The sequence below is a fragment of the Megascapheus bottae genome, chromosome 23, assembly GCF_031878675.1.
Source record: "Megascapheus bottae isolate mThoBot1 chromosome 23, mThoBot2.hap1, whole genome shotgun sequence".
In the NCBI taxonomy this organism is placed as follows: Eukaryota; Metazoa; Chordata; class Mammalia; order Rodentia; family Geomyidae; genus Megascapheus; species Megascapheus bottae.
The window spans coordinates 7,426,952-7,454,569 of record NC_143531.1 but is presented as its reverse complement, the minus strand read 5'-3'; the positions used below and the strand labels follow the sequence as shown (position 1 = coordinate 7,454,569).

Below are 27,618 nucleotides of genomic sequence, written 5' to 3'. Positions count from 1 at the left end.
AATGAAAGCAAGGAAACTCAGTTTTGTTCGTTTCTAGCCTTTCTTTATGAAATCTATCTATGTCTATCTGTGGAGTTAAACTTTCTGTGAGATACTATTTTCATAAATGCTATAAAACAGAGAACAGACTGTACTAGAAAAGTGTGAAAATTAATTTAGAGACAATGAGTCCAATTATTTGAAAGAGGCATCTTCTTAAAGAATGCAAACCAACTGTTGTATTCACCTGCAGACCTAGCACATGGCAAGTGAAGCCAGGACAGAAATTTGAGGCCAGACTGGGCTATATAGAAAGATTCAAACACCTTTGACCTTGACCCCTGCTTCTTCACCTGCTTTCCACTGCCCTACTTCACTATGAATCCCATCTGTCACGGTAAAGTATCCTGTCCAATCTTCCATTCCACATCCTCCACATTGCTGCCAGTTACTGTTATACAGTATGATACAACCCTGACACTCCCTCAGCTTAAAACTATATTTCATTCTATGAATAGGATCTGAATAAATGATAAGGCTTTGAAGTTCAGGAAGGACTGTGGAAACAAGACCTTCCATCACAGAATAGTGGAGCAGCCATTACAAGACCATCAGTCACTAAATACCACAGCTGGTATCAGATACCAAAGGCCCTGATTGCATATGGTACATGTGCTAAATCTTATTTCCAAGTTTGAGTTCTGGTTTATAGGTTGACACCCTTCTTAATCTTTACAGTTATCAAATGCACCATCCCTAAATGTTCTTTTTAACCATATGGCTATATTACAAGGAATTTATGATGTAAAATACGCCCCAAGATTTTAAAGAGATTTTGACAAATGTGCCTCACTAGACCAGATGTCACAGAACATTTTTTTTCTCTGTTGATATCAATGAAAGGATACGCTTGAGGACTCACAGGAACTCTCCAACTCTGTTACGAGAGGAATCTACATTAAACATAGCTAGAAAGAATGCAAGGGGAAGCAGCTCCACCAGGAGCAAAAGTTCCATTTCCACCTGCCTCATCTCATCCCCAGTGTGCTGGAGGAGTATAGGAAAATTCCTATGAGTTTTGTCCACAGTATATTTCCTCCAGTATCAACAGCAGATACTGGGATCCGAGGTAGGATTGAGCTGGAGGAAAAAAAAAAAAGTAAACAGCATCGGTGCATTCACTTCTTCCCATTTGATCAGCCAATTAGTCTCTCGGCAGTCAACATTTATAGCTCCAGAAAAGCACAAGTTAATGAGTACACTCAGTTTTCCTCTCTAGAGAATGTAAGTTGCTATGCTTCTGAAGGGTGCATTCTGCTTATCTTCTGTCCTCAGAAACATAAGAGAAGGGTAATTGTTTATTTGAAGACTGTAATGCAATTCTTTGGATAGACAGACTAATGCTATAGGCCTGTTTGCTAAAGTGCAGTGCTTTCATGCAACAAAATGTAAAACAATAATTACAAAATCCCTCATTGGCCTTGAATCACTAGGGAGAGACTATTTTCTTAAATTATTACTTTTTCCCACTAACAACAAATTACTCCTTTGAGTTCACAAAAGTTTATTTAACTAAGTAGTAGCTCGAATGAAAGATCCTCCTGAATCCTTAATTTAAAACATTTTATACACTTAAATCAAATACTGATACTGAAGACTGAACTCAAGGTGTCTCATTTGCACCGAAATGCTCTATACCATGGGCCATTATAGTCCTTTTACTCTTAATTTGCTTGTAAGAGGGGATCGTGAGCTTTTGCCCTGCCTAGCTTTGAACTGTGGTCTTCCTATATTCCCCTCCCAAGTAGTTGGGTTTATAGTCAAGTACTTACAGACCTCTATCTTAATTTCAACAGAATATGGACTTAACTAGGATATGTCTCAAATTCATATTTGGATTCAAAATTTCCTAACACACACGCATATATATATATATATATATATATACACACACACACATATGCGTGTGTGTGTGGACTTAAAATTCTTTCTTCCTTTATAAAAGCTCACTTCCGTTTCATATGATGATCCTTATGGTGTCTTTTGTTCCACAGGGACACCAACTATCCTTGCATTAAGTTAGCTTTAGCATTGTTGTACATTTCTTAGTCCCTATACATGACTTTGTCCTATACTCTGTCTCCCACCTACACCATGTTTATTACAAATCTTTCTTTTTGATGTGTCACTACACTAAACAGATAACCAGTACTCTTCATCAAATACGTTCTTTTGTCTGTGACTAATTAGTTTCATAATGGTGTTGCTTTTCTCCCTCAATTTGCTCCTTATGTATGTGACAGAACATTTAGATCAAAGCTTTGATCTCATTTGTCAAAAATATATGTTCCGCCGCTGGGTGTGGTGGCTCACATATTAATCCTAGGTACTCAGGAAGCTGAGATCTGAGGATGGCAGTTCAAAGCCAGCCCAGGCACTAAAAAGTCCATGAGACTCTTATCTCCAATTAATCATCAGAAAACAGGAAGTGGCCCTGTGAGTCCAAGTGGTAGAGTAATAGTTGAGCTGAAGAGCTCAGGGACAGCATCCAGGCCCAGAGTTCAAGCCCCACAACTGAAGGGAAAAAAGTGTGTGTGTGTGTGTGTTACAACCATGCAATTATATAACCTAAATAGTGGAGTCATATGATTCCTCTATGTTCTTTATAGCTATTGTTTGGTTCTAGATGCATTACATTCTGCCTTATTTCTTATGCAGTTTATGTTAGATCAAAAATAAAATGTTTTAGCTACCTTTGCTCTTTGGCAGGCAGTAAAAACGGGATAACTAGATCTGATTTTGCACTTTCAAATGATATGTCAGAAACACTCCTTAAGTTTTTGCAGAAATTTTTTTTCATAGAGCTAAGTAGAGAATCTTTGATAGATGCATCCAAGACTTGTGTAGTTTGTCTCTCTTTTTTTCTCCTAAATACTTGCAAAGAAAGTCACTCTCAAAACTGTAATTGAGAAGGTAAGGAACGAGAATAGTCCCATTTTCTAATGTTGCACAGAAAAATGGAACAGTCTTGCCTTTGGCCTTTTGGAGAAAGCATCAAAGAGCTATGGTTATGGTTGTATTTGAAATGTTTCCAAGGCCTTTGTGAGGAAAGGGTTAGTTGCCTGCCTGTGGTGCTAAGAGGAGGTAGTGAAACATTTAGGGGGTGTTTTAGAGGGAGGTCATTAAGTCATTGGAAGTGTGGCTTTGACAGGTATTGGCACCTGGCCCCTTCTTCTCTCTCCATGATTTCTGGGGGATTGCCTCATCAGAACCTCCAAATAATGATGCAACTATGGATTGAAACTTCTGGCACTTGCTTTATCACACACACATTGTAAGGTCACATTTGACTAGTATCACTGCTTAAATAGCTACCTTTTCCTTTTCTTTCTTAGGTTTCAGTGTCCCAATGGAAATATCATCTTTTTTTTCTCCAAAACAATGGAATATTTTGTTCATTTTCTTCAATTATAAGAGCAAATTTCTTCACCTCAGTAATGCTGATCCTTTGCTTTGAACTCAGGGCCTGGGCACAGTCCTTGATATTTTTTTTTCCCTTAAAGGCTAGTGCTCCATCAATTGAGCCACAGCTCCTCTTCTGGTCTGTTTGTTTTGGTGGAGATAAGTATTTCAGAATCTTCTTCCAGGAGGCTGGCTTCAAACTGGGATCCTTAAATCTAAGCCTCTTGTATAGGTAAAATTACAGGTAGAAACCGCTGGTACTCAGCTTCATTCAGATCTTATTACTGACACACTTAACCAGTTCAGGAAGCAATAGAGAACATGATGTTCTGATTCTCATAAATAATTTAATACTTCTTGGTATGGCACTTCAACTTTCGGGGTTACTCTGTTATGCCATAGTTGGTGAATATCCACTAAGGATACTCGTCATACTTATACATGAACAATAAATACATTTAAAAATATTGTGTTCATTGAAGTGCTATGTTATATAGATTCTAAAACACATGTAAAGACAATGGGATCAACTTTGTTCAGGCTCTTTAAAATGTACCACATTAAAATAAACACAGATACCACTCTCTCTAGAGAGGCAGAAAAATAATTAAAATGTAAAATAAAAACCTGATGATTCCTTCCTTGGTGTCAATACACTATTTGTTTTGGGTAGGTATATTTGTTTACATTCAGATTCAGGCGGTACAACTTACTACTGTGGAGCTGTAGGCAGTTCATTTGCCTGATAACAACAATAGTAGCAATGATTTGCTCTTACATTATTATCAGGATTAAATGAAATAATATAGTCACGACTGTGCATAAACTATTTTTTTCTCACAACAAAATTTTATTTGTTCAAGGTAAAAAAGCAAAAGTCCTGATTTAGTCAAGTCCTTACATTCAGTTTTCCACTTTCAGTATTTCAGCACACACAATGATTACCACTGTAATGAACGACTGAAAGCTGCCACTTAATCCTCATTCATTATCTTTTCTTCCACTTTTAGATTCTTCCCCTTTTCACTGCACAACTCATTTCAGTACCTTTGGCTGATTCCTTTTTCCGTTTTGAAATGGTCTACTTTCTCCTGGGAATATTCATACTCCATGTATATTATTTATAAGTGGCTACCCTTAGCCTCCAGTACTTTGCTGCATGAATATTGCTTCTTCCTGTTCCTACTTCTAAACACAACTGCTGCCTTCATAGCTCCACCTCGATGTATTGCACCATGAACAAACATGGCCAATACCTTCTACTCTGCTCCTGAGTTTCTCAGTGCCTACAGGAACACCAATATATTCACAGTGGTTCACTTGGCCCACCTTGCATTTTTGAGATGATCCTTTTCTTTCTCTTAGACTTCTCTTTCTTTTCTATTGCTTCAGGTTTCAAGCAACAATCTTTGTAATGGTTGCCGTTGGCATAGCTACAACTGCAATCCATTTCTTCGTTGCTTTTGCATAAACTTTTATGGTACATTAAGTATTCAATTCAATATGGTGCTCATCAAGTTTTAAAGCTAGATGCCAATCTCTAGAAAGTATTTTTTGTTTTACCTTTTCTTAAAAAAATTATTAACCAAGAACTCAATGGGAAACTAGAGGTAAGCAGATTCCTATTAAGAGGATAATTTTTAGTAATAGGAAGATATAGAATGAATAACCGTAATGTCATTTATCCATTCCTATGTCTAAGTAACTATCTAGAAAGAAAAAAGAGAAAGAAAGAAAGACAGACTGACCAAGTCTCAACTCTCATTTTGCAGGTACTTCATTAAAAGAAGAAAACAAACAGAAAAAAAAGGTCTAAAATGTCTAGGTGAAAACAAAGTCAAGAGAAACAGCCCCAACTTTTTCAAAATGTCCTTTCCACAGCAAAAACATCATATTATAGGAATATTATATGGTGTCGTATATTTTGGATGAAACGTCAAATGGTATGAGTAATTTTCTTGCCTTTACCTACAAACCAGACTCATAGCAGCAATATTAAGTAGCAAAAGTAGATTTACAGGAGAGAGTCAGAGAATTCAGTTACAGGGTCAGCTCAGAGTCTCAGAAACCTGCAAGCTGTCAGGGAATAATATTCCTCTGTCCTTAAAGATAAACTCAAAGAAAACATTCTTGCCCAATCCTCCTCCATTATTGCCAGTTGCTTTGGTGTAACTCTTGTATGCAGCTCACTATTTTGACCATAGCTATCAGAGAACTGTAACCCTGGCCTCAAACCTACACAACAATATAACCTTAGTCTGGATCTTGATTCCGAATCAAAGCTGGCATGTATCCCCCACTTGACTTAGTAAGTTTTGTCTACAAGGCCAGAAACAGTTGACTTTCAGAAAAGCCCTTGCTAGTATACATTGGATTTTTTTCTATGAACAGGATGAAGTAGAAAGGGAACTTGTATATAAATCATAAAGCAAATGAAAACAGTTAAATCTAGGGCATATATTCACATTAGTTATATCTTTTACTAGCTTTTATTGGGATATAATTTATATATTCTTTAAAGAAAAAGTCCTATTACATTTTTAGTGATGTATTTTTATTTTTTCATATTTTTTGTAATTAATAGAGGGGTTACATTATATTCACCACATAGAAGGTACATTACTTCACAAACATTGATACCCTTTCTCATGTCTTGGTCTCCATTTCTCTCCCCCCATCCCCAGCCCTCTTCTTATTTCCCCCCCAATATGCATATATACAATATATCAGATAAAGTGAAATACTCTAATAATATGAGATAACCAAGGGTCAGCAAAAGACATGAGAGATAACATAGTACATTAAGAACAACAATCGCTCATTATATGGAGGTCCTTTCATTAGCATCATACTATATGACCTTATATATCTACGTTTTGTTCTATTGTAAATCTCTGCTAGGAGAGCCCAAGGTTTCTACTGATTATGACAAATGAGGGAGACTATTGGGCCTATGTTCCTTTGGTCTGGCTTACTTCACTTAATATGATTTTTTCTAAGTCTTTCTATTTCCTTACAAATGGGGCCATGTCATTCTTTCTGATAGCAGCATAGATCTCCATTGTGTATAAAAGTCCTATTACTTTTCACAAACATATATTTGGATAGTTATTTCTGGTGAAGACAAAGTCTGTTCCATCTATTAGACTTAAAGGTTTTCAAAATTATATATTTCAAATAATCCCTTCTCAGAAGAAAGCTCATGCTATTATCTGGAGAGTTCATCACAACTTGCCTTTAAGAAACACCTAAGTATTAAATATATTTTAATATTGGAACCTGAGTGACTGTAATTAGAAAAAATAGAGGCTAGTCCTAGTCACCTTCTCTTTTGGGCTCTTATTTAAAAAAGTAAACAACTTTATGCTACAAATTCATGGAACACATAATATATAAAATTCTGCAGTCCACAGCATTGATGAAGCATAGGTAAAGTCTCTGTATAGTTCATACAGTAGACATTATCATAAGCCTTCAACAATGTCTGAATTTAGCTCCCATGACTTCTGATAGATACACACTCTGCTATGACACTTGGCCAGTGGAGGGGTAGAATTATCTGGGAGATAATGAAAGGTCACAACTTTATTTAACATGAGCACTTACTGAATGGGTAAACGAACATTCCTATTTGAGCAGAAACAGTCTGACCTCTTCTCCTGTGACTGTTCAGCTCTTCAGAGGACTTAAACGCTGCCTTTAAATGGTGGGAATGTCCCAGTGGCTTGAAATGGGTTTCATTTTTCACTGAGGGCTTCTAATTTTAAATTGTAGCCAGGCTAAATAATTTTATCATGAGTGTCACCCTGAGACTCCATCCAGGTTCATTTGTTTTTTCCCATTGTTTAGATTAGTATATTTGTAAAGAATGGGTGTCACCATGACATTTTCATATATGGAAATATATAAAAAATATATATATACATATAAAGACAGCAGAAAAGCCTATGACACTCTATCTCCAACTAACCTGAAAATAAGCTAGTGTAGCACTATCATCTATGTGGTAGAATGCCAAGTATAAATAAGCACAAGACCCTGAGTTCAAACCCTAGTACCACCACCAAAAGAACAAAGAAACAAGAAAAGAAAGAAAGAAAGAAAACATGGTATTTTCAATTGCTTAATAATTTTCAAACACAAAATAATACAAAAGTTCTACTATTTGTGTATTAAATTATCCATAGACAAAAGATCAGACACTGTTGGAATTTCAAACTTAGAAATGCAATAATATATTAAAATTAGCCAAATCAAGCATGAGACATTTTAGACTCGGTGCTAAATCTCTGAAGTACTTTCCTTTTTAAAGGTCACTAGTTTTGAAAGGCTCATATATGTGTGTGTGTATACATGCACACAAATACTTGCATACCTATACAGGTATATGGGTACACAAGAACATATGCATGAATATAGACACACTGCTAGTATTAAAACTGTAGCTAGTTGTGTTTCAGACAAGGATATTAACCAGTAGACATCTAGCCTTACTCCAGTTACTCCTTTTAGCCATCTTACTGCCTTTCCTTCTGAGGAAATTTGGCTTTTGGCTTGTTTCTTGGAAGCCTCTTGCTCCCATAATGGACTATAATGGACCTGCGTTGCTTTGCTCAACACTCCTTTCTGGATAACAGTATCCTTTTCCCTATGGGAAATGACTCCTTCCCCACTCTTTCCATATTTCCTAGCTTCACAATCACATTTCCTAGCTTCACAGGTGGCAAGTTTATCTCCTTGGTTAGAGAAATTGGTCTAAAAGTGGAAAGAACACATTCATTTTGTTATAATTTAGGAATTCACAGGAAAGGAATCCTCTTGGCTCTGACACTTACTACTGTTAGAATGACCTAAACTTGATGGGACTGGGAGTTTGGCCTAGTGGTTAAAGTGCTTGCCTAGCATGCATGAAGACCCGGGTTCCATTCCTCGGTACCACATACATAGAAAAAAGCTGGAAGTGGTGCTGAGGCTCAAGTGGTAGAGCTCTAGCCTTGAGAAAGTCCAAGGACAGTGCTCAGGCCCTGAGCTCAAGCCCAGGACTGGCAAAAACAAAAACAAAAACAAAAACAAGCATGACCTAAACTTGGGAACTCTTGGGGTCACTAACAAGAGAAAACTTGCCTTTCAATAAACGAGAAGACATTTCCTGTTTTGTTTTGTTTTTTCTAGTCCTGGGGCTTGAACTCAGGGCCTGATGATAGTCCTTGGGCTTCCCTCAAGGCTAGTGCACTACCACAGCACCATTTCCAGCTTTCTTCTACATACGTGGTATTGAGGAATCGAACCTGGGTATTCATGCACGCTAGGCAAACACTCTACCATTAGGTCAAACTCCTGGCCCTAGGGTTATCTTTAAAACTAAGTTTGTCCAAGAAATTTCCAGTTGCTCGGGGAATAGGTTAACTTTATGCTTGAAGAAATTCTAGATTTCTATCTCTTGAGATACAAAGATCCCTGGAAGAATGCTCTCATTTATCAACATGCTGCAGACATCCACTATTCACTAATACGTCTCCCAAGTCAAGCCATCACATGCTTCTAGCTGGAACTATTGTATTCTCACAGCTCAGCTGAACAGAACCACCTAAGATATGAGGCTCACCTCAATTCCCTGTATCCAAAGGATGGTTCTTTAAATGAGACCAACTTCCACTCATCAAGGATGTCTTAGACCTTCTCTAATATTACTAACTCCACTGGCTGAGGTTCTGTAGCATTGAGATGCTAACAATGGAGTGTCTCAGCGGGCTGATAGTTTCCTAATAGTAATAAAAAGATGGGAGTTGTGTTCTCTTAGTTCTACATAGGCACACAAAATAGAGAAGGGGTATGAAAGATAGACAAGACTCAAAACATAATGGACTTCAGAAAGCACTCCTGTTAACATTTGGAAAAATCCTCAATTTTTTTTTTAATCTGGAGAGATGAAGCATACCCATATATACTTTCTAGTTCCATCCATGTAAAAATGGGTAACACTATAAATTACTAATAGAGAATACATAGTGGTAATAAATTATAAATGGGTAGTCATTGTTTGGCACACGGGTTCAGGTTTTATTAAGGTTGGGCATTCCTTCGAAAATGACTTTCTGATGAGATGACATGTGGATGGAGCAGTATCACGTCAACATCACTTGAGTATAAGTTATATCCTTGGTTGAACTAATATTGTTGAGGTATCATTTGGCAGAGATCAAACCTGCAGTCATAGTCCTTAAAGCTCTCCTTTTGAGACCTCGAGGTAAAAGCCGACACACTGAAAACTTTATAAGAAGGAATAGGAGATACACTAGGTCTCCTTGGCAGGGATCAAAACTTTCTCAATAAGGATCAAGAAACACAACAAATCAGAGAAAGGCTGGATAAGTGGGACTGCATTAAACTACAGAGCTTCTGTAAGGCAAAGGACATAGCTATTAAATTAATTACGAAGCCTACAGAATGGGAGAAAATCTTCACTAACCATACAATGGACAAAGGCTTCATATCTAAACTATATGAAAAGCTCAAAAAATTGAATCACTTCAAAACTAATCTCCAAAGTATCAACCATCCCATTAAAAGATGGGCCAAAGATTTAAAGAGAGTCTTCCCTGAAGAAGAAATAAGAATGCCCTATAGACACATGAAGAAATGCTCGACATCTCTGGTCATAAAATAAATACAAATCAAACAACTCTAAGATTCCACCTCACTCCAGTTAGAATGGCCAGGATCAAGAAAACTAATAACAACAGATGCTGGAGGGGATGTGGCCACTGTTGGTGGGAGTGCAAACTCGTCCAACCACTGTGGAAAGCAGTATGGCAGTTCCTCAAAAGACTAAACATAGAGCTCCCCTATGACCCAGCTATTCCACTACTTGGCATTTACCCAATCATGCAGAAACAAGGGCATACTAAACCCACTAGCACAGTGATGTTCATTGCAGCACTATTTACCATAGCAAAGATATGGAACCAACCCAGATGTTCCTCAGTTGATGAGTGCATCAACAAGTTGTGGTATTTGTACACAATGGAATTCTATGCTGCTGTCAGAAAGAATGACATTGCTCCATTTGTTAGGAAATGGAAAGGCTTAGAAAAAATCATATTAAGTGAAGTAAGCCAGACTCAAAGGAACATAAACTCAACGGTTTCCCTCATTTGACATAATCAGTAGAAACCTTGGGCTCTCCTAGCAGAGATTTACAATAGAACAAAATCTAGAGACATTAGGCAGAATAGTGTGACACTAAATGTAAGGACCTCCAGGATAAGGAAACAAAAGCCATATAATGAATGACTGTTTTTCTTAATGTACTGTTATCTCTCATCTCTTTTGCCATCCCTTGGTTATCTCATATTGTTTTACAATTTTTCACATTGTTATCTGATATATTTTATATATGCTTAATTGGTTATTTGAAGTTGGATAGGGAAGGGAGGAACACAAGATGAGGGGCAGGGGTGAGGGGAGAGAAATGGGGACCAAAACATGAGAAAGGGTATCAATGTTTGTGAAGTAATGCACTTTCTATCTGGTGACTATAATGTAACCCTTCTATTAATCACAATAAAAAATAAAATGACTTATGTAGCATGACGAATGTACTTAACTGAAAGATGTTGTGATACACTTACAAGTGTGTGTGTGTACTAGTCCTGGGCCTGGGCACTATTCCTGAACTTTTTGTGCTCAGAGTTAACATTCTACTACGTGAACTATAATTCCATTTCCTGCTTTTTGATGGTTAATTGGAAATAAGAGCCTCATGGACATTCCTTCCTGGGCTGGCTTCAAACTATGATCCTCAGCCTCAGATCTCAGCTTCCTGAATAGCTTACATTACAGATATGAGATAACACTCAATAAAGTGCAGTCCAGCCTGGTCTTAAAAAAAAAGAAAAAGAAAAAAATCTTTCCTTTTGTGGCACCAGGAGTGTGGCCTAGTGGTAGAGTGCTTGCCTAGCACACTCAAAGTCCTGGGTTCAATTCCTCTGTACCACAAAGACAGAAAAAAAGCCAGAAGTGGTGATGTGGCTCAAGTGGTAGAGAGCTAGCCTTGTGAAAAACCAAAGAACAGTGTTCAAGCTCTGAGTTCAACCCTCAGACCTGGCAAAAAAAAACAAAACAAAACAAAAAAAACAAAAAAACCCTTCCTTTTCACTCAAAAGTTTGAGCATTTTAGGTGGTGAGGTAGACTGAAGGAATTTGGATTTGAGGTCATATCCCTGGAAGGATATCAGTACCTTTGTCCCATCCCCTCTCTCTTTACTTTCTGGCCATCTTGAGATGAAATTTGTCAACTGCTACCAACTTCCACCCCAGGCACACATGCACCAACTCAGGCCAGGACCACTTCGGTCCTGTGACCACGGACTGAAATCCCTGAAACTATGGACCAAAAGAAACTTTTGCTCCTTAAAAACTGACTATCTCATCCATTTTGGCACAGAAATGTGCAGTTGACTAACATACTAGGTGTAAATTTTGAGGGACTAAATTTGACATATTTTAGGTATTATGTCTTATAATCATCTTAACACTTTTATTTGTAGTTCTCAAGCACTTTGAGGCATGCAATCGTCAGCAAGGCGTGTCCAAACGGGGGAGGGAGGAGTGAATCAGTATTGTCACTTATCACTAATGCTAGATAGAACAAGAAACTAAATGCTGATGATGCTGTCCTCTCTGGCCAGTGGATTCCTTTGTTCAAGTAAGATCAGGCAGAAAAATATTGTTCTCTGCTCACAAAAATGACCCATTTGGGCTAACCATTCTGGAAAGGCATGAATAGTTTTCAAAGTTCAAAGTAACAGACTTCAAAACAAAACAGCACAAAGGAGTCTTTCTTTCCAAAGTTTTCCATGAAGAATGCAACCAAAGACAAAATAGATGAGGCCATGTATACATGGCATGTGTCAGTGTCAGTGCTTTGTGAGTTTGAGGAAGGGAATGACAGGAATGATTTTAATTCCTTAAATAATTACAGCCATTGGCCTAAGCTCCTAAGGTTATTAAGCATCTTATTTTGGTTGCTGACTAAAGACAAGTAACTTAAATACCTGGAAGAAAATGTCAGTATGTGGCACATGTTGATACAATCAATTAAGCATCATAACAAGAGAAATCAAATATTTGTTTTAAATTCAAGTGTACCATAATTACCGTATGCTAAGAAGACCAAAAGCATTTTTTTTTTGCTTGTGTTTAAATCTTAGAGGAGACTTTGCATGTTCCCAATCAGTATCCACCAGACATCAGTGCTTGCCCAGGAAGTTCATCTGGTCCTAAAGCTTACCATACATTTCTATTTCTTGTTAGGCTGTAAACTCCTTGGTGGCAGGGACTACTTATTTATGGTTTTATTCCTAGTATTCAGAAAATGCTTCACATATCACTAGCAGCCAAACAGCAATGAATAAATGTATAATACTAAGAAATGTATCAGCAGAGGAAGGCTAAAGTCCTAATGAACTTGGAAAGGAGAGTGGAGATGACTTCTAAATAGTAGTAGAACCTTCTAAGTTTTGAGATCTCAAGTAGAAGTGAAGTATGGCCAGAGATCAAATGCTACCTATAGAGTCTAGGCCGAGAGAAGAAAAGGGTGGCCTCATGACAGGAGAGCTCTGGACAAGCTGAGGGTCCATCATCTTTTACACTGTAAGTTCCAGGTAACCTTACATAGCTCCATGTCACTGCTGGGCACAGACAACAACTGTTTCCAAAATCATAACTCATACCTAAGAGGACAATTGTGTCCTCTCCCAAGGACAACCATCCAACCCAGGAACTTCAGGGAAATTGCTTCAGAAAGCAGCAATTGAATAAGTGTCCATGTTTCACATTTTTAATTAACATTTTTTGAGGAAAGTATATTTTCAAAAATCTGATTGAACTCAAAAGGCAGGAGATTCTTCAATAACGCTGGGAATCAAATTCCATTGAGTCAACGCTGTTGACTCAATATTTCCTGAGAAATACTCAAAGCACTATTTTATCAATATTGGCTACTTTCAGTGACTGTGAAACATACAAGTGAGATCTCTATAAATTATGTGGAGATTTGTAAAAATCAAACTGACTGCGTTGATTTCTGACATCGACTAAACTACACCCTACTTCTGTATTTGACACAATTTTTTGACTTAACTTTGTACAGAATTTATATCCTTTAAGTTTAAATGAGAACTTTTCATTTAACACCCTAGCATGTAAGGATTTTAGAAACCACTTACTCTGTTAAGAACAAGAAATAAAGAGCTGAAAAAACTGACAAAAATAAGCAACTCTTCTTAAATCCCTGTATGGGAGAGTAAGGCAGTGTATACAGGATTCCAGGATTTGTGCAAGTGGAAATCGATCAATAGAACTACATAAAGTAAGAAAACATAAACTCTGATGAGTTGCTAAGGCTCGTTGTGAAAAAGACCAAGAGTGTAAAACTCCAGGGGAACCTAATCTCAGTAGTGCTATGTAGATTTGTGAGTTTTACTTCCATTAAAGGGTGATTTCATCACTATAAGTAAATACCTGAATCTTGGAAACTTTAAAAAACAAAAAGAATTTTAGGTCACAGCTCTAGAGGCTCAAAGGCTCACAAGCTGGTGATGACATACTTGCTGACAATAGTATTATGGTGACACAGGGCATCATGTGGCAACTTAAAAAGACTCCACATATATGTCTCTTGTGGATTTCTCTTTAAAAGATATAATCTCTATATTATAATTGTATTATTTTTTATCTCACAATAAAAATTAAATTTTAACACATGAACCCTTTGGGAACACACTCAAACTAAACCTACGTTACAGCAGTCTTCACAAGTTCTATGTACCTGCTCCTTACAGGATAAATTAGAGGAAAAATCCTTTCTTCTTCTCAGCTGCTGGAGAGGAAAAGAAACTATTTGGAAATATGGGAAACCATGTTATTGATTTTAATATCTACCCACATGAGAAGCTATCTTAGCAGAAATTACCATATTATCTCAGAGTGCAATCAGCCTTGAGGCAATAGATATCCCCAGCTCTACACAGATCTAGCCCTAAGTACTTGCAAAATTCAACGTCATAAGCACAAGCTCACCTAAACCCTGAGAGCCAATCACAGGCCTCTGCAGTGTTTGCTCTCTCACCTCTAACCTGACCTTCTAGGTGAGTGAGAGAAGGCATATATGTTTCTGGTCCTTCCACCTATCATATCAGGTATACCTCCTGAAAAATTTACAAGTCAAACTAGAAGGCAAAAAGCATTAATCTGAATTGGATGCTATTGTCCCAAGCCTGTAATCCTAGGTACTCAGGACGCTGAGCTCTGAGGATTGTTCAGTTCAACGTCAGCGCAGACAGGAATGATGGAAACTATTAGCTCAAACTAATCTCCAAAAAGCCAGAGTAGAACTGTGGTGCAAGAGGTAGAATGCTAGCCTTGAACAGAAAAGCTAAGAGACAGCACCCAGGCCCTGGGTTCAAGCCCTATGACCTGAAAACAAATCACAACAAAACAAAACAAAACAAAAAAAGAGAAGGCAGGACTAAATACATTAATTTATACTACTATTGAAGACAGAATAGACTTCAGCTCAACTGAAGTTAAAGATGAAAGGAAATACACTATATGATGATCAAGGAACGTATATTATAGTAAACATACCTACACTAATAAGATGTCATCCAAAGTCTATTCTCACAACAATTAAACTAGGAAAAAATAACCAACTTTAAAATATTTTCAAAGAACTAGAAATAAAAATGTGTCCCATCAAAACTTGAGAGATGACACACTGAAAACTTTACAAGAAGGAATAGGAGATACACTAGGCCTCCTTGGCACAGGTCAAAACTTTCTCAATAAGGACCAAGAATCACAACAAATCAGAGAAAGGCTGGATAAGTGGGACTGCATTAAACTGTAGAGCTTCTGTAAGGCAAAGGACATAGCTATTAAATTAATTACGAAGCCTACAGAATGGGAGAAAATCTTCACTAACCATACAGTGAACAAAGTCCTCATATCTAAACTATATGAAAAGCTCAAAAAATTTAATCACTCCAAAACTAATCTCCAAAGTATCAACCATTCCATTAAAAGATGGGCCAAAGATTTAAAGAGAGTCTTCTCTGAAGAAGAAATAAGAATGTCCTATAGACACATGAAGAAATGCTCGACATCTCTGGTCATAAAATAAATGCAAATCAAACAACTCTAAGATTCCACCTCACTCCAGTTAGAATGGCCAGGATCAAGAAAACTAATAACAACAGATGCTGGAGGGGATGTGGCCAGGAGGGATCACTACTACACTGTTGGTGGAAGTGCAAGCTCGCCCAATCACTGTGGAAAGCAGTATGGCAGTTCCTCAAAAGACTAAACATAGAGCTCCCCTATGACCCAGCAATTCCACTACTTGGCATTTACCCAATCATCTAGAAACAAGGGCATACTAAACCCACTAGCACAGTGATGTTCATTGCAGCACTAGTTACCATAGCAAAGATATGGAACCAACCCAGATGTTCCTCAGTTGATGAGTGGATCAACAAGGTGTGGTATTTATACACAATGGAATTCTATGCTGCTGTCAGAAAGAATGACATTGCCCCATTTGTTAGGAAATGGAAAGACTTAGAAAAAAATCATATTAAGTGAAGTAAGCCAGACTCAAAGGAACATAGGCTCAACGGTTTCCCTCATTTGACATAATCAGTAAAAACACTGGGCTCTCCTAGCAGAGATTTACAATAGAACAAAATCTAGAGACATTAGGCCAAATAGTATGACACTAAATGTAAGGACCTCCAGGATAAGGAAACAAAAGCCATATAATGAATGACTGTTTTTCTTAATGTACTGTTATCTCTCATCTCTTTTGCTGTCCCTTGGTTATCTCATATTGTTACAATATTTCACATTGTTACCTGATACATTTTATATATGCTTAATTGGTTATTTGAAATTGGATAGGGAAGGGGGGAAAACAAGATGAGAGGCAGGGGTGAGGGGAGGGAAATGGGGACCATGTCATGAGAAAGGGTATCAATGTTTGTGAAGTTATGCACCTTCTATCTGGTGAATATAATGTAACCCTTCTATTAATCACAATAAAAAAATCTTTTTTCAAAAAAACGAACTTATTGCCATATCAAAAAAAAAAACTTGAGAGCGCTAAAAGGGAAATTTACATGCTTGAATGTACACATAGAAAGACAGGGAAAAAAAAGATCTACACCCCTACAGTTTGATTCTACTTAAAATGTGAAAAAATAAAAACTAGTAATATCCAAAGTCAGTAAAAAATAATAAAAATTAAAGCAGGAAACACTGTAATTGGAAAGAGGAAATTAATAGAGAAAATCAAAAAAGCCAAAAATTAGTTCTTTGAAAAGTTAGTGAAAGAGAAAATATAAAAGGTTAAAAAGCGGAGGAGACACAATAATAAAAGAAAAAACATTATGTGACATGTCATATGAAAGGGATGAAAAAGTAATAGTATAAAGAAATCCAGTGGCTTATGCGTATAATCCTAGCTACTCAGGAGGCTGAGATCTGAGGATCTCAGTCAAAAGCCAGACTGCAAGAAATCCATGAGACTCTTCTAGAAGTATCACTGTGGCTCAAGTAGTAGAGCACTGGATTTGAGCAAAAAATTCAGGGACAGTGCTCAGGCCCTGTGTTCAAGCCCCAGGATAGGAAAACAAATAAACAAAAAACTCTATGTCCACAAATGTGACACTGATGATGAAATGAACCAATCCCTTAAAGAATGTTTAAAAGAATACATCATTATAATAGGCCTCCAACTAGTAACAGAATTGAAACAATAGTGAAAACAATCTCAATCCTGGCTTATAAACAACCTGAAACTTGGCCCAGATGTGCTCACTGGCTAAATCTACCAAGCATGAAAAATCCCATAAAGAAATAACATCAACTACTTCTTCCCCAAAACAGGAGCAAAGTGAACACATTCTAAATTCTAAATGAGCCAGGATAATACCAGTATTCAATCAGACAAAGAAATTATCACTAGAGAGCCAAATCCTTTTGGGATTATTGAATAAAAAACGATTTCTAAGTACAAGATTGTGTCTGCTTCAAGTGAACTATTTCTGTAGTTTCTTTCTTATTTTTCTTTTTCTTTTCCCAGTTCTACAGCTTGAACTCAGGATCTGGGCACTATCCTTGGACACTTTTGCTCAAGGCTAGAGCTCTGCCACTTGAGCTACAGTGCCATGTGTATGTGGTGCTAAGGAATTGAACCCAGGCCTTCGTGCAGGCTAGGCGAATACTCTTCACTAGGCTATATTCCTGACTCTCTGTAGTTTCTTAATAGCCAGCTGAAGTGGATGCAGGTGCTCTCTCCAAGCCCTTGTCAAACTTACAGGTTTTACCACATCAAAATTATATAACTTCTGGTCATCTAATCTACTTCCTGAACTGCACAATCTTTAAAAAACAGATGGGGTTTGAGACTCCTGATATAACTAACAAGTGTAAGGTCTTCAGTCCAACCTGTGTAACTTGAAAAGTTATTTTTAAAATATTTTTTCATATATTTTTTATTGTAATTAATAGAAGGGTTACATGATATTTGCCAGATAGATGGTGCATTAATTCCCATACACTGATACCCTTTCACATGCCTTGGTCCCCATTTCCCTCCCCCCCACCCCCACCCCTCATCTTGTTTTCCCCGTTCTCTATCCAATTTCAAATAACCAAATACAAATATATCCGATATATCAGGTAACAAAGTGAGATACTGTAACAATATGAGATAACCAAGGGACAGCAAAAGAGATGAGAGATAACATAGTACCTTAAGAACAACAATCATTCATTATATGGCTTATGTTTCTATATCCTAGAGATCCTTTCATTTAGCGTCCTACTATATGGCCTTTTGTATCAAGGTTTTTAAAATATTTTAAGTTCAGTTGCAAAACATATTTTCTAATGACTATGACAAAACCTTCAAATTGGCTAATTGTTTTTAGTTATCATAAATATGACAAAATGGATGCGAATTAATGCACCTTCTTTCTGGCAAATATCATGTAACCCTTTTACTAATTACAATAAAAAAATTAAAAAAAATATGACAAAATGGGGCAAAGAAAAACATCACACTAATTTCCCTACAAATATCACTTTTGAATTTTTCAATCTGGGTCACTTGTTGAAATACTGCCTTTCCCTCCCCGGAAAAAGACATTTTGTAGGCCCCTAGTAGGCATGTGAAGACAATTTCTTATCTGGCAGCATAAACAGAAACACTTTAAAATAGAAAATGTTTAAAAGAAAAAGTACTTCATGTACCAAGAAGTGTTTTCACTAAAGGGAATAAATGGTCTTTTGTGTATGACAAGCAGTAACCACATTTTCCTTCGTAGGTTTGATATTAAGCATGTTTTTAATATTTATAAATGACATCAAGGGTCTCATTAATTCTTCCAGAAATCTCAATCGATGAGAACAGCAGCCTGGTTTTACAAAACAAGGAAGATTGAAGAGATGTCTTTGCAGATTTTCCATGTAGTCCCATTTGAGCACACTGTGTGGAGGCCAGGAGTTTGGCCTAGTGCTCAGAGTGCTTGCCTAGCATGCATGAAGACTTGGGTTCAATTCCTTGGTCCGAATAAACAGAAAAAGCCAGTGCTGTGGCTCAGGTGGTAGGTCTCCAGCCTTGAGAAAGCCCATGGACAGTACTCAGGCCCTGAGCTCAAGCCCAGGACTGGCAAAAAACAAACAAAAAGCTAGGTTTAGAGAAATAATGTTGAATGATTAGCCCTGGATAGCTTTAGCGCTAAGGATCCATGCACAGTATTTCAATCTATCACCTTTAGTTCTCCACGCGCTGATGAAAATTCAACCCAAGTATAATTCTCCCTTTTTCTTAAGCTTTTATAGAGCTGAGAAACAAATATGTAGTTCATGACATGTAGATGCATACTATAAATCTGTGATAAAGAAGTTCTGAGATACACAGGGCACTAGTGAAGACAAACAAAATTCATTACCTTTCCCCAAACAATGTTGTCATAAGAATTCTCTTGAGCTGAAGGCAGTTTGGAAGAACAAGATACAAGAAAAGTCCTGGACTCTGCATTTTTAGTAGGCCTAAAAACAGACCCCCTCCTTATAAACAGTCTGTTAATTCACTGTTATTCCTCTGTTATTTCACTCTTTTTAAAAAATCAGCCATCTTTTGTTAAGTTGTGATCTAAGCTCAAATCCTAAACATCTTTTTGAGTTATTCCTCCCCGAGTATGTAAAATAAAATATATGTTAATTGTTAGAAATGAAGAAAACAATGGAATCTATGTTTCCTTGGTCTGGCTTACTTCACTTTTGATGATATTTTTCCATATCTTTTCATTTCCTTACAATTGGGGTGATGACATTCTTTCTGATGGAAGCATAAAATTCCACTGTACATATCTACCACATTTTCTTCATCCATTCATCAAAAGAGGGAGATCTGTGTTGGTTGCATATCTTAGTTGAAGTAAATGATGCTGCAATAAATGTAGTTGTGCTGGTAGCTTAATATGGCCTTTTTGTGGTCATTTGGGTAAATGCGCAGAAGTCGATTGCTGGTCATAGGAAAGCTATAGGACAGTCTTAGAAGAGACTCATAGTAGCTCAATAGCTATGTACATATGACCATATAAGATGATGTTAAATGAAATGAACTCCAAGATTTGGAAACAAGAGGTTTTTCTTAGTCATTGTTTTTAATACACTGTGTGAATTTATTTCTGTTTTCTTTTCTTTCTTTTTGTTACCTTTGGTTTATCCCCTGCTGTCACTATAGTTGATTTTGGTATCCTGTGTCTTGTATATAAAAGAATTGGTGATGAGAAGGGGCACAATAAAATGATGAGAGAAAGGACAAAGGACAAACAGTGATACACACAAGACAATATGTTGGAAATGAACTTTACAACTTGGCAGGGGTGAAGGGGGAAGGAAGCCGGAGAAAAACAAGGGAGGGGATAACATTGTTTGACAAGAAATGTACACATTACCCTATATATGTAGCTGTAACACCTCAGTATATCACTTTAACAATAAAAGTATATTTAATATATATAGTTAATAAAATACCATCTGCTATAAATATTCAGAAACTGTAGTCAATCTAATGTACAAGGCCCCAGGCAACTCAAATTGTATACAGAGAAAATAAATCTCCCACTCTAATGTGTATTTGTTAGTGAATGTCTTCATTAAGGTTTTCTTTTTCAATAGCATTTCTTGGGTTCTTATGTTTTTCTTTTCTTTTTAGCATTATCTCCAAGTAGTTGTACAAAAGGGCATCAATTCAATACATGAGTTTATGATTACTGTGAAGAATGCCACCCCTTCCACAGGCTTCTCCCAATCCCTCCTAATCCCTGAATTTATATAGTTCCATTTTCACACAGGCACAAAAAAGTTATTTCTCGCAAAGTTATTCCTAAAAGTCTTGCAAAGAATCTGCTACAGGCCAGTCTCCTCCCTGTATGCTTCATACTAAAGGGCTACAATGTAACCTAATTCCTTTACTTTCTTATTTTCCTTTAGATTATACATAAATCCACATCTCTATTATTAACTTTTCTTCTCTTTAGAGCAGCTGACATGTGCCTGAAAATTTTGCTAGGCATAGTCGTCAAGTTGCGATGATTTTGAAAAGTCAGGGTGTTTTCTTATTTGCTGTGAAGATGACTTTGCTTTTGTGAAAGTTTAGACAAACCACAGGATAACCCTGGTTCCTACGTTTATTTGTAAAAGAAACTGCTAAGACTTTGCAGTTGGAACTGGTGACAAATAGCTAATAAAAATACGCACATTTAAGCTAGACACAGCAGTGAAAAACTGCAATTTTACCACTTGAGAGGCAGGAAGATCCCAAGATAAAAGATAGCCCAGGTTATCTATCAAGACTATATTTGCATATAAATCTTTCTGTCTCTCTCTCTCTCTTTCTATGTCTTTCTCTACCTATATGTACACACACAGTAAATATATGTGTGTATTTTTATTTAATTAATGAGAAACATTGTTTTTGCATAGAACTCATGTCTCTTTGGTTTGTATTTTAGAAAGCAAAAAATAGTCCACAAGAAAATGACTCAATGCACCTATAAAAATAGAACTTTCCATTAGGCTCTGAATGTCTGACATTCCACAGGAAGCATGGACAAGTATTGCTCTGCCAAAACCAGCATCAAAAGGAGGAACACAAGGGGCATTCCTTCTTTAGGAATTTGAGTACTCATTTTATCTTGGAACTCACTGGCTAAGTAGCCACTTAGCCAAATTTTCCATATGAATATTTCATTTGTATCTTTAAGCCCATACTTTTCCTAACTATATTAAAACATACATTCTTCTAACACAACTTACTTTTCTTTCTCTTTGATTTTTTCACCACAAGTGGATAATTTTGAGGAATCCTGTACTTAGATTGGTTGTACCCTCTTTTGGACCCCTGAAAACCTGTATTGTAACCATTACTCTTTAATAGTTCTAGAGCTGGGAGCTTTTCATTGTAGATGTAGAGATTGATGATTGGACATATTATATTTCTTATTATTACAGTATGTATGTAAATCTTTGCCATTAGAGGTCTTTTTGTTTTTGTTTCAGAAGCAATAACAAATACCCATTGTTATATTGTAGTTGTCAATCTTATTTTTTTGTCAGCCTTAATAGCCTGGGAGCTATCCCTGAGTCTTTCCACTCAGTCCTACCTCTTCAAACCACAATGCTACTTCCTGTTTTCAGATTGGAGAGTTTTAAATTCTGGTTTGTTAACTGGAGTTAGAAGTCTAAAGGACTCTCCTGCCTGGGCTAGCTTTGAGCCAGAATCCTCAGGGGTTAGCCTCATGAGTAGCTGGGATTACAGGTGTGAGCCACCCGAACTTGGCTTTGTAAATCTTTTTTTTTTAATGTTAATTATTTCTTTTTATGTTCTTCATCACTTTTTTTTTTTTTTGGCCAAGACACTGTTCCTGAGCAAGACTAGTGTACTTGAGACACAGATCTATTTCTGGCTTTTTTTTTTTTTGGTAGTTAATAGAAATAAGAATCTCATGGACTTTCTTGCTCAGACTGGCTTTAAACTTTAGTCTTCAAATCTCAGCCTCCTGAGTAGCTGGATTATCTCCAGTGCCCAGTGATAAACCATTCTGATAAAATTTAAAATTACGACATATGAGACGACAAATGAAATATTGATTCTCGTTATCCCTTTATATGGAAATCCGTAAAAGGCAGGCATAGCTATAAATAACTTAGTGACTGTGGGATGCGATGACAGAGGATTTGCCCTAGTACTATACTACTTCTCACAGAAGAAAGGGAGCCCAACTTGCTACTCCAAAAATGTGCCATGAGGCAAAGAATTGCTAGCTAGGGTAACTGAAACTGCATGGATGTATGAAGACTTCTCTCTCCTCCCCTTATCTGCTTGAGTTCATGGTCCAGATTTCTCTTTGAGAGTAATAATTCTCATTAAACTATATGTTTTGAGAGCAAGTGAATTAATACAAATAAAATTTCAGACATCTTCCCTTTCTTCTATTAGTTTATCCATATATTTACTACTTGTTTCTCTATAATATGTAAACTATTGAAGCCCAAATCTTCCTCTTGGTTAAAAGGGAATACATGCCTTCTGATCTGAGTCTCTGAGCATCCTTGGTTTCTGTGAACTTCCGTGGAGATAAATACCAATAAAAAATGGGCTGCCATTTCTTTTTCTTGTTAATGTTGCTTTTGTTTACTCATATGGTCCCAAATACAAAACCTAAAAGAGCAGAGACAGTTTTGCCTACCAAGCAGGGGAGTGATCAAACTAAATTCAGAATAATCTATTAATACAATTTTGAAAAAACAAGGGTCTGCAAAAGATAGTTGACCAATGAAGTACATTAAAATATAACCACAGGTCTGATTCCAAATAAATAAGTAAATAGAGTATAGTACACTTCTTGCATTGAATAAAGCCAGAACATTCTGTACTTCAGTGCTGTGATTCCTGCTCACTAGTCAGGCCCAACCATCTACTCATGTATGCTAAGGACCATTAGTAGAAGCTGAGTCCTGACATGGGCCAGAAGGACATGAGCCATCTGTCATTATAAGTCTTTTAGACATAGACATAGACATATAAGTCTTTTAGACATAAGCATAAATATTCCTGAGATTAAGCAAACCCTGATAATATAAAATATGAAATGTAAGACAAGGCACATCACAAATTAAAAAAAATCTAAGATAAAGAAAAAACCATTAAGAGAAAGAGCCCAGGCCCTGAATTCAAACCTCAAGAATGGCACAAAACAAACCAAAACAGGAGATGAATATAGTACATCATTGAAAGAAGAGAATATCAGAGAATATCAGAATATCAGAGAATATCATTAAGGAATGAAGGGAAACTATGACCTTCTCAGGAAAAGGCAAACCAATAATGTATGGCTAGCATACATACTCTTTATTCTAAAACAGTAGCTAAAGGGGCGTGTGTGATGGTACACATAGGCGCAACTTCAGTTCTCTGGAGGTAGAGACAGGAAAATCCTGTTTCATGCCAGCTTGGATTCTGGGCTAACGAGAAAAACCCTATCTCAAAATCAAATGGCTCAAGGAAGATCAACCAAGTAAAAAATAAAAGAAAGATTCTTTAACTTTCAGAAAGCAGGGGAAAAAAGTTGGTTTGAGAAAGGACTGAAAAGGGAGTCACAACATGACTGTCAAACATTGGCTGTGCTGTGGAAAGTATCTGCCATACTAGGGCTGTACAGAATTCAGCTTTGGTCTTCATTTTACCCACACACACTTATCAGTATGGCTGATGTGCTCGGCTTCTGGCCCATGGGCAAGTAAGTCTCTCTGTTCTTAATCATTAGAAGCATGAGTTTGTTCTACATTTTTTTCTTCTTTTTTCCCTTATAAATAATGATGGATATCGTTAGCATAGAACTTCACCTGTATTTAGTGCATTCTTGCTATACACTTGTTTCCAGAAGGGTGATTACTATGACAAATGATATGACCATTACTTAATCACTTCATAAGAAGTATTAAAATGATTTTAAGAAAGTGAAATTTTCCTAGGAAATGCCAACCAGCCATACATGTTTTCTTAGGTCATCTATTTTAGTATACACACGATATCCAAAGGGCAATGCAAAGAGATACCGATTCATACATAATTTTATGTCAAACATTGCCAAGTAGTTGTTGTCTCTTCAAAAGAATTCGGGCAGAATATTACTTAAAAGAACATTTGAAAGTAATGTAGTAGTGATTAATTTGGGGCCAGGCAACTAGAAAATTCATGTTTAATTGAAAACAGTTTCAAATACCTTCAAAAAAGAAACGAATGTACTTACAAATCGAACACCAAATAATGGAAGCCTTCTTCTGATATGCTGTCATGGAGTCTCACTAAGAAAAACAAAGAAAGTTTGTATTATACTTATGCCAACGATCAACATAAAATCAATTCTACAGAAGGAAATTGTCTACAAATACAAATGTGAAGGGAACTCTTAATCTGAGCCCTTAATATGTTGATGCCCTTTCAGATTGTCTTGGGATGAGATGGATTCAAAGTCTGAGTTTTGGCACTAATAAATATTAACCATGGCATCTTAAGAAAATTATTTAATTTTTAATGATATATGTATCCATGCTTCCTAAAATATTTGAGAATAAAGGAAATAATAAAGGTAAAAAAAAGAATCCATATACTGAGACAAAAATGCTATGTAAATGTTAGCCATTATTATGGTAAGTATCTGAAGATACCAGGTTCTGACAAGTCTTACACGTTCTTGTCATACCCTTGGCCATTGCCCTAGTTCATGCCTTTACTAACTCACATATTGACTACAAATAAGAATAACAAGAGCAACCCTTGTACATCCAGTAAAGGCTTTTCCTATCCTTTTGTTCTGGATTATTTATGACCCACCTGTTAAAGCAACTAGTTTTTCAGTTTTGTTTTCTTTGAGACAAGTTTTACTATATAGCTCTGTCTGGCCAAGAACTCCTAATCTTCCTGCCTCAGCCTTCTGAGAGTTGAGGTTACAGCCATGTACCATAAAACTCAGCTTACTAATGTGTGTTTCTTCTTTACCCAAGTATCCAAAACCCAAACTAAGTCATTAGCTAGAATTTATATGCACCTAGAACTTAATTGAAACAGTTAATAAATTAGTTTTTCTAGTTCATAAGTGTTTTCCAAGGAGCTAAACTTGGCAGAAAATGTCAGCTGAAACCAGTGTTTCTCAAGAATTGAAAAGCCACTATTTTACTACATTCAACTATACAGTTGAAACGTACATGCATCCTATTCTGGCACTTAGTTTTATATAAGCCTTCCCAACTCATTCTCTCATTCCCTCACCTTATCTGGTGTTCTGCCACTGAAATCAGACCTCTCATTCCCTCACCTTATCTGGTGTTCTGCCACTGAAATCAGACCTGCATTTCCATTGTTTTGGTGGTTAATTGGAGATAAGTCTCATGGACTTTCCTGCCCATGCTGGTTTTGAACCTCAGCTCTCAGCCTCCTGAGCTAGAAATGAGCTCAACTTCTTTAGTTATTTTCCGGATAAGGGCTCTTGTTTTCACTCTGGCCAACCCTGGGCCATGATCTACTTTCTCTATACTCCTGAATAGCTAGAATTTTATAGGTGAGCCTCTCAAACCTGATCTGAAAAATGTCAGTTTTCCAGTCATTAATATAAAGAGGAAGCCTATATTGGAGGCAACTGGGAATGCAATGCTTTTCCAGGTCAGTTTTAGACCTGACTAGACACTCCCAGGTAAGTGCACATACAGTGTGCTCTTCTCCCCTCTTATTAATTTAATTTGTCTCTAGAGCATCAGCCTTAAATTCTTAGGGGCAACATTTTATCTTCATTAAATAAACTGACAGCTCTATTCTTCAGTATATACAATTTCCTTTTAATCCATACTACTGAAGAGAAGTCTTATTATGTAGCATCCCACCCTAAATCCTGGCATACAGCGATAGATCTTTGCGACATTATGTCTTCTGCAACTTTAATTACATGAAGAGTGCTCATGTCATGAATTTGTTAAATCAGAGAATCTGCTGTTACCTTTGTGTAGATGAAATACTGTTGAGGAAATCAATAGCTTAAGCTGATAATGTAGGTTCTCTTCATAACTATTAAGTGCCATGAAGAAGGCTAGATTGTGGCTCAGAACTCAATGGTTTTCTTGGATGACAAACTCAGAGATATGAAGTTTAGAATAACTCAGTTAATAACATAGATACTTTAAATATCGCATAATAGCAGTTACCATTGTTCTCGCCTATTCTTTCAAGGAAAAAAGTCTTCAGGAGAGTCAGGGCTTCAATTATTCAAGGTAGAATATTTCAGGTACAACTCAAAAAATGATACTACATTCTGATTAAATTAGGGATAAAACTTTCCCACTAAGATTGAACACTATCTTCATATTCCTTTTAAATAATCATTATCTGGGATTTTTTTTTTTACCAACTCACCAATGGCTCAACAAAGATGCAAGCCTCATGATCAAATATACAATATCCAGTAAGTTAGCCACCAAGTACACAATACATGTAGTCATGGATCAAGCAAACCAGTTGTTCAAATGATTAGTTTGGCATCATCTAATTCTAGATCATCTCTAAAGTGTCTAACCAACTATTTGAGGCTGTGAGATTAATTCTAAATAAAAGATGCCACTGATATGGTAGAAAAAATCAGCATCATGTTGGTTTAGTTTTAAAAAAGTACACAAATCCCTTCTTCCTTTCCCATTTTCCTCCTAACTTCTTTCCACACAATCATTTGGTAACAAAACTATGTTAATACAGTCATGGGAATGCTGCAAAGTTAACAATGTCTTAGGAAATAGAGTTCTTTCCTTTTTCAGTAAGTTTTAACTCTTCCTCTCTGTTGTCAGAGTTGATTTTCTGACTATGCAGCAGTCTGCCTGATATTTTCTAGTCAGTGCCATCATCCAGACTTTTCTGTCAGTCAAAAACGTCCTTCATTCTCCATCCTTTATTTCCTTGTTAACAGCTACTCAACCACTGAAAAATGCCCGCTTTTGTAACATGCTATGCTCATTATTTCCTGAAAATAATTGTCAATTCCTTTTGGTACCACAGGGACC

General features: G+C 36.7%; 1 protein-coding gene across 9 annotated transcripts in view; it reads right to left on the bottom strand.

Annotated features, from left to right (window-relative positions):
• Positions 1–27,618, bottom strand: part of Camk2d (calcium/calmodulin dependent protein kinase II delta) — a 250,729-nt gene that overhangs the window by 97,618 nt on the left and 125,493 nt on the right. For all 9 annotated transcript variants that reach the window (XM_090356660.1, XM_090356666.1, XM_090356668.1 and 6 more), the window contains exon 4: positions 24,828–24,882. In XM_090356660.1, the coding sequence (XP_090212786.1) occupies positions 24,828–24,882 (55 nt within the window). The remainder of the gene's footprint in view (positions 1–24,827; positions 24,883–27,618) is intronic.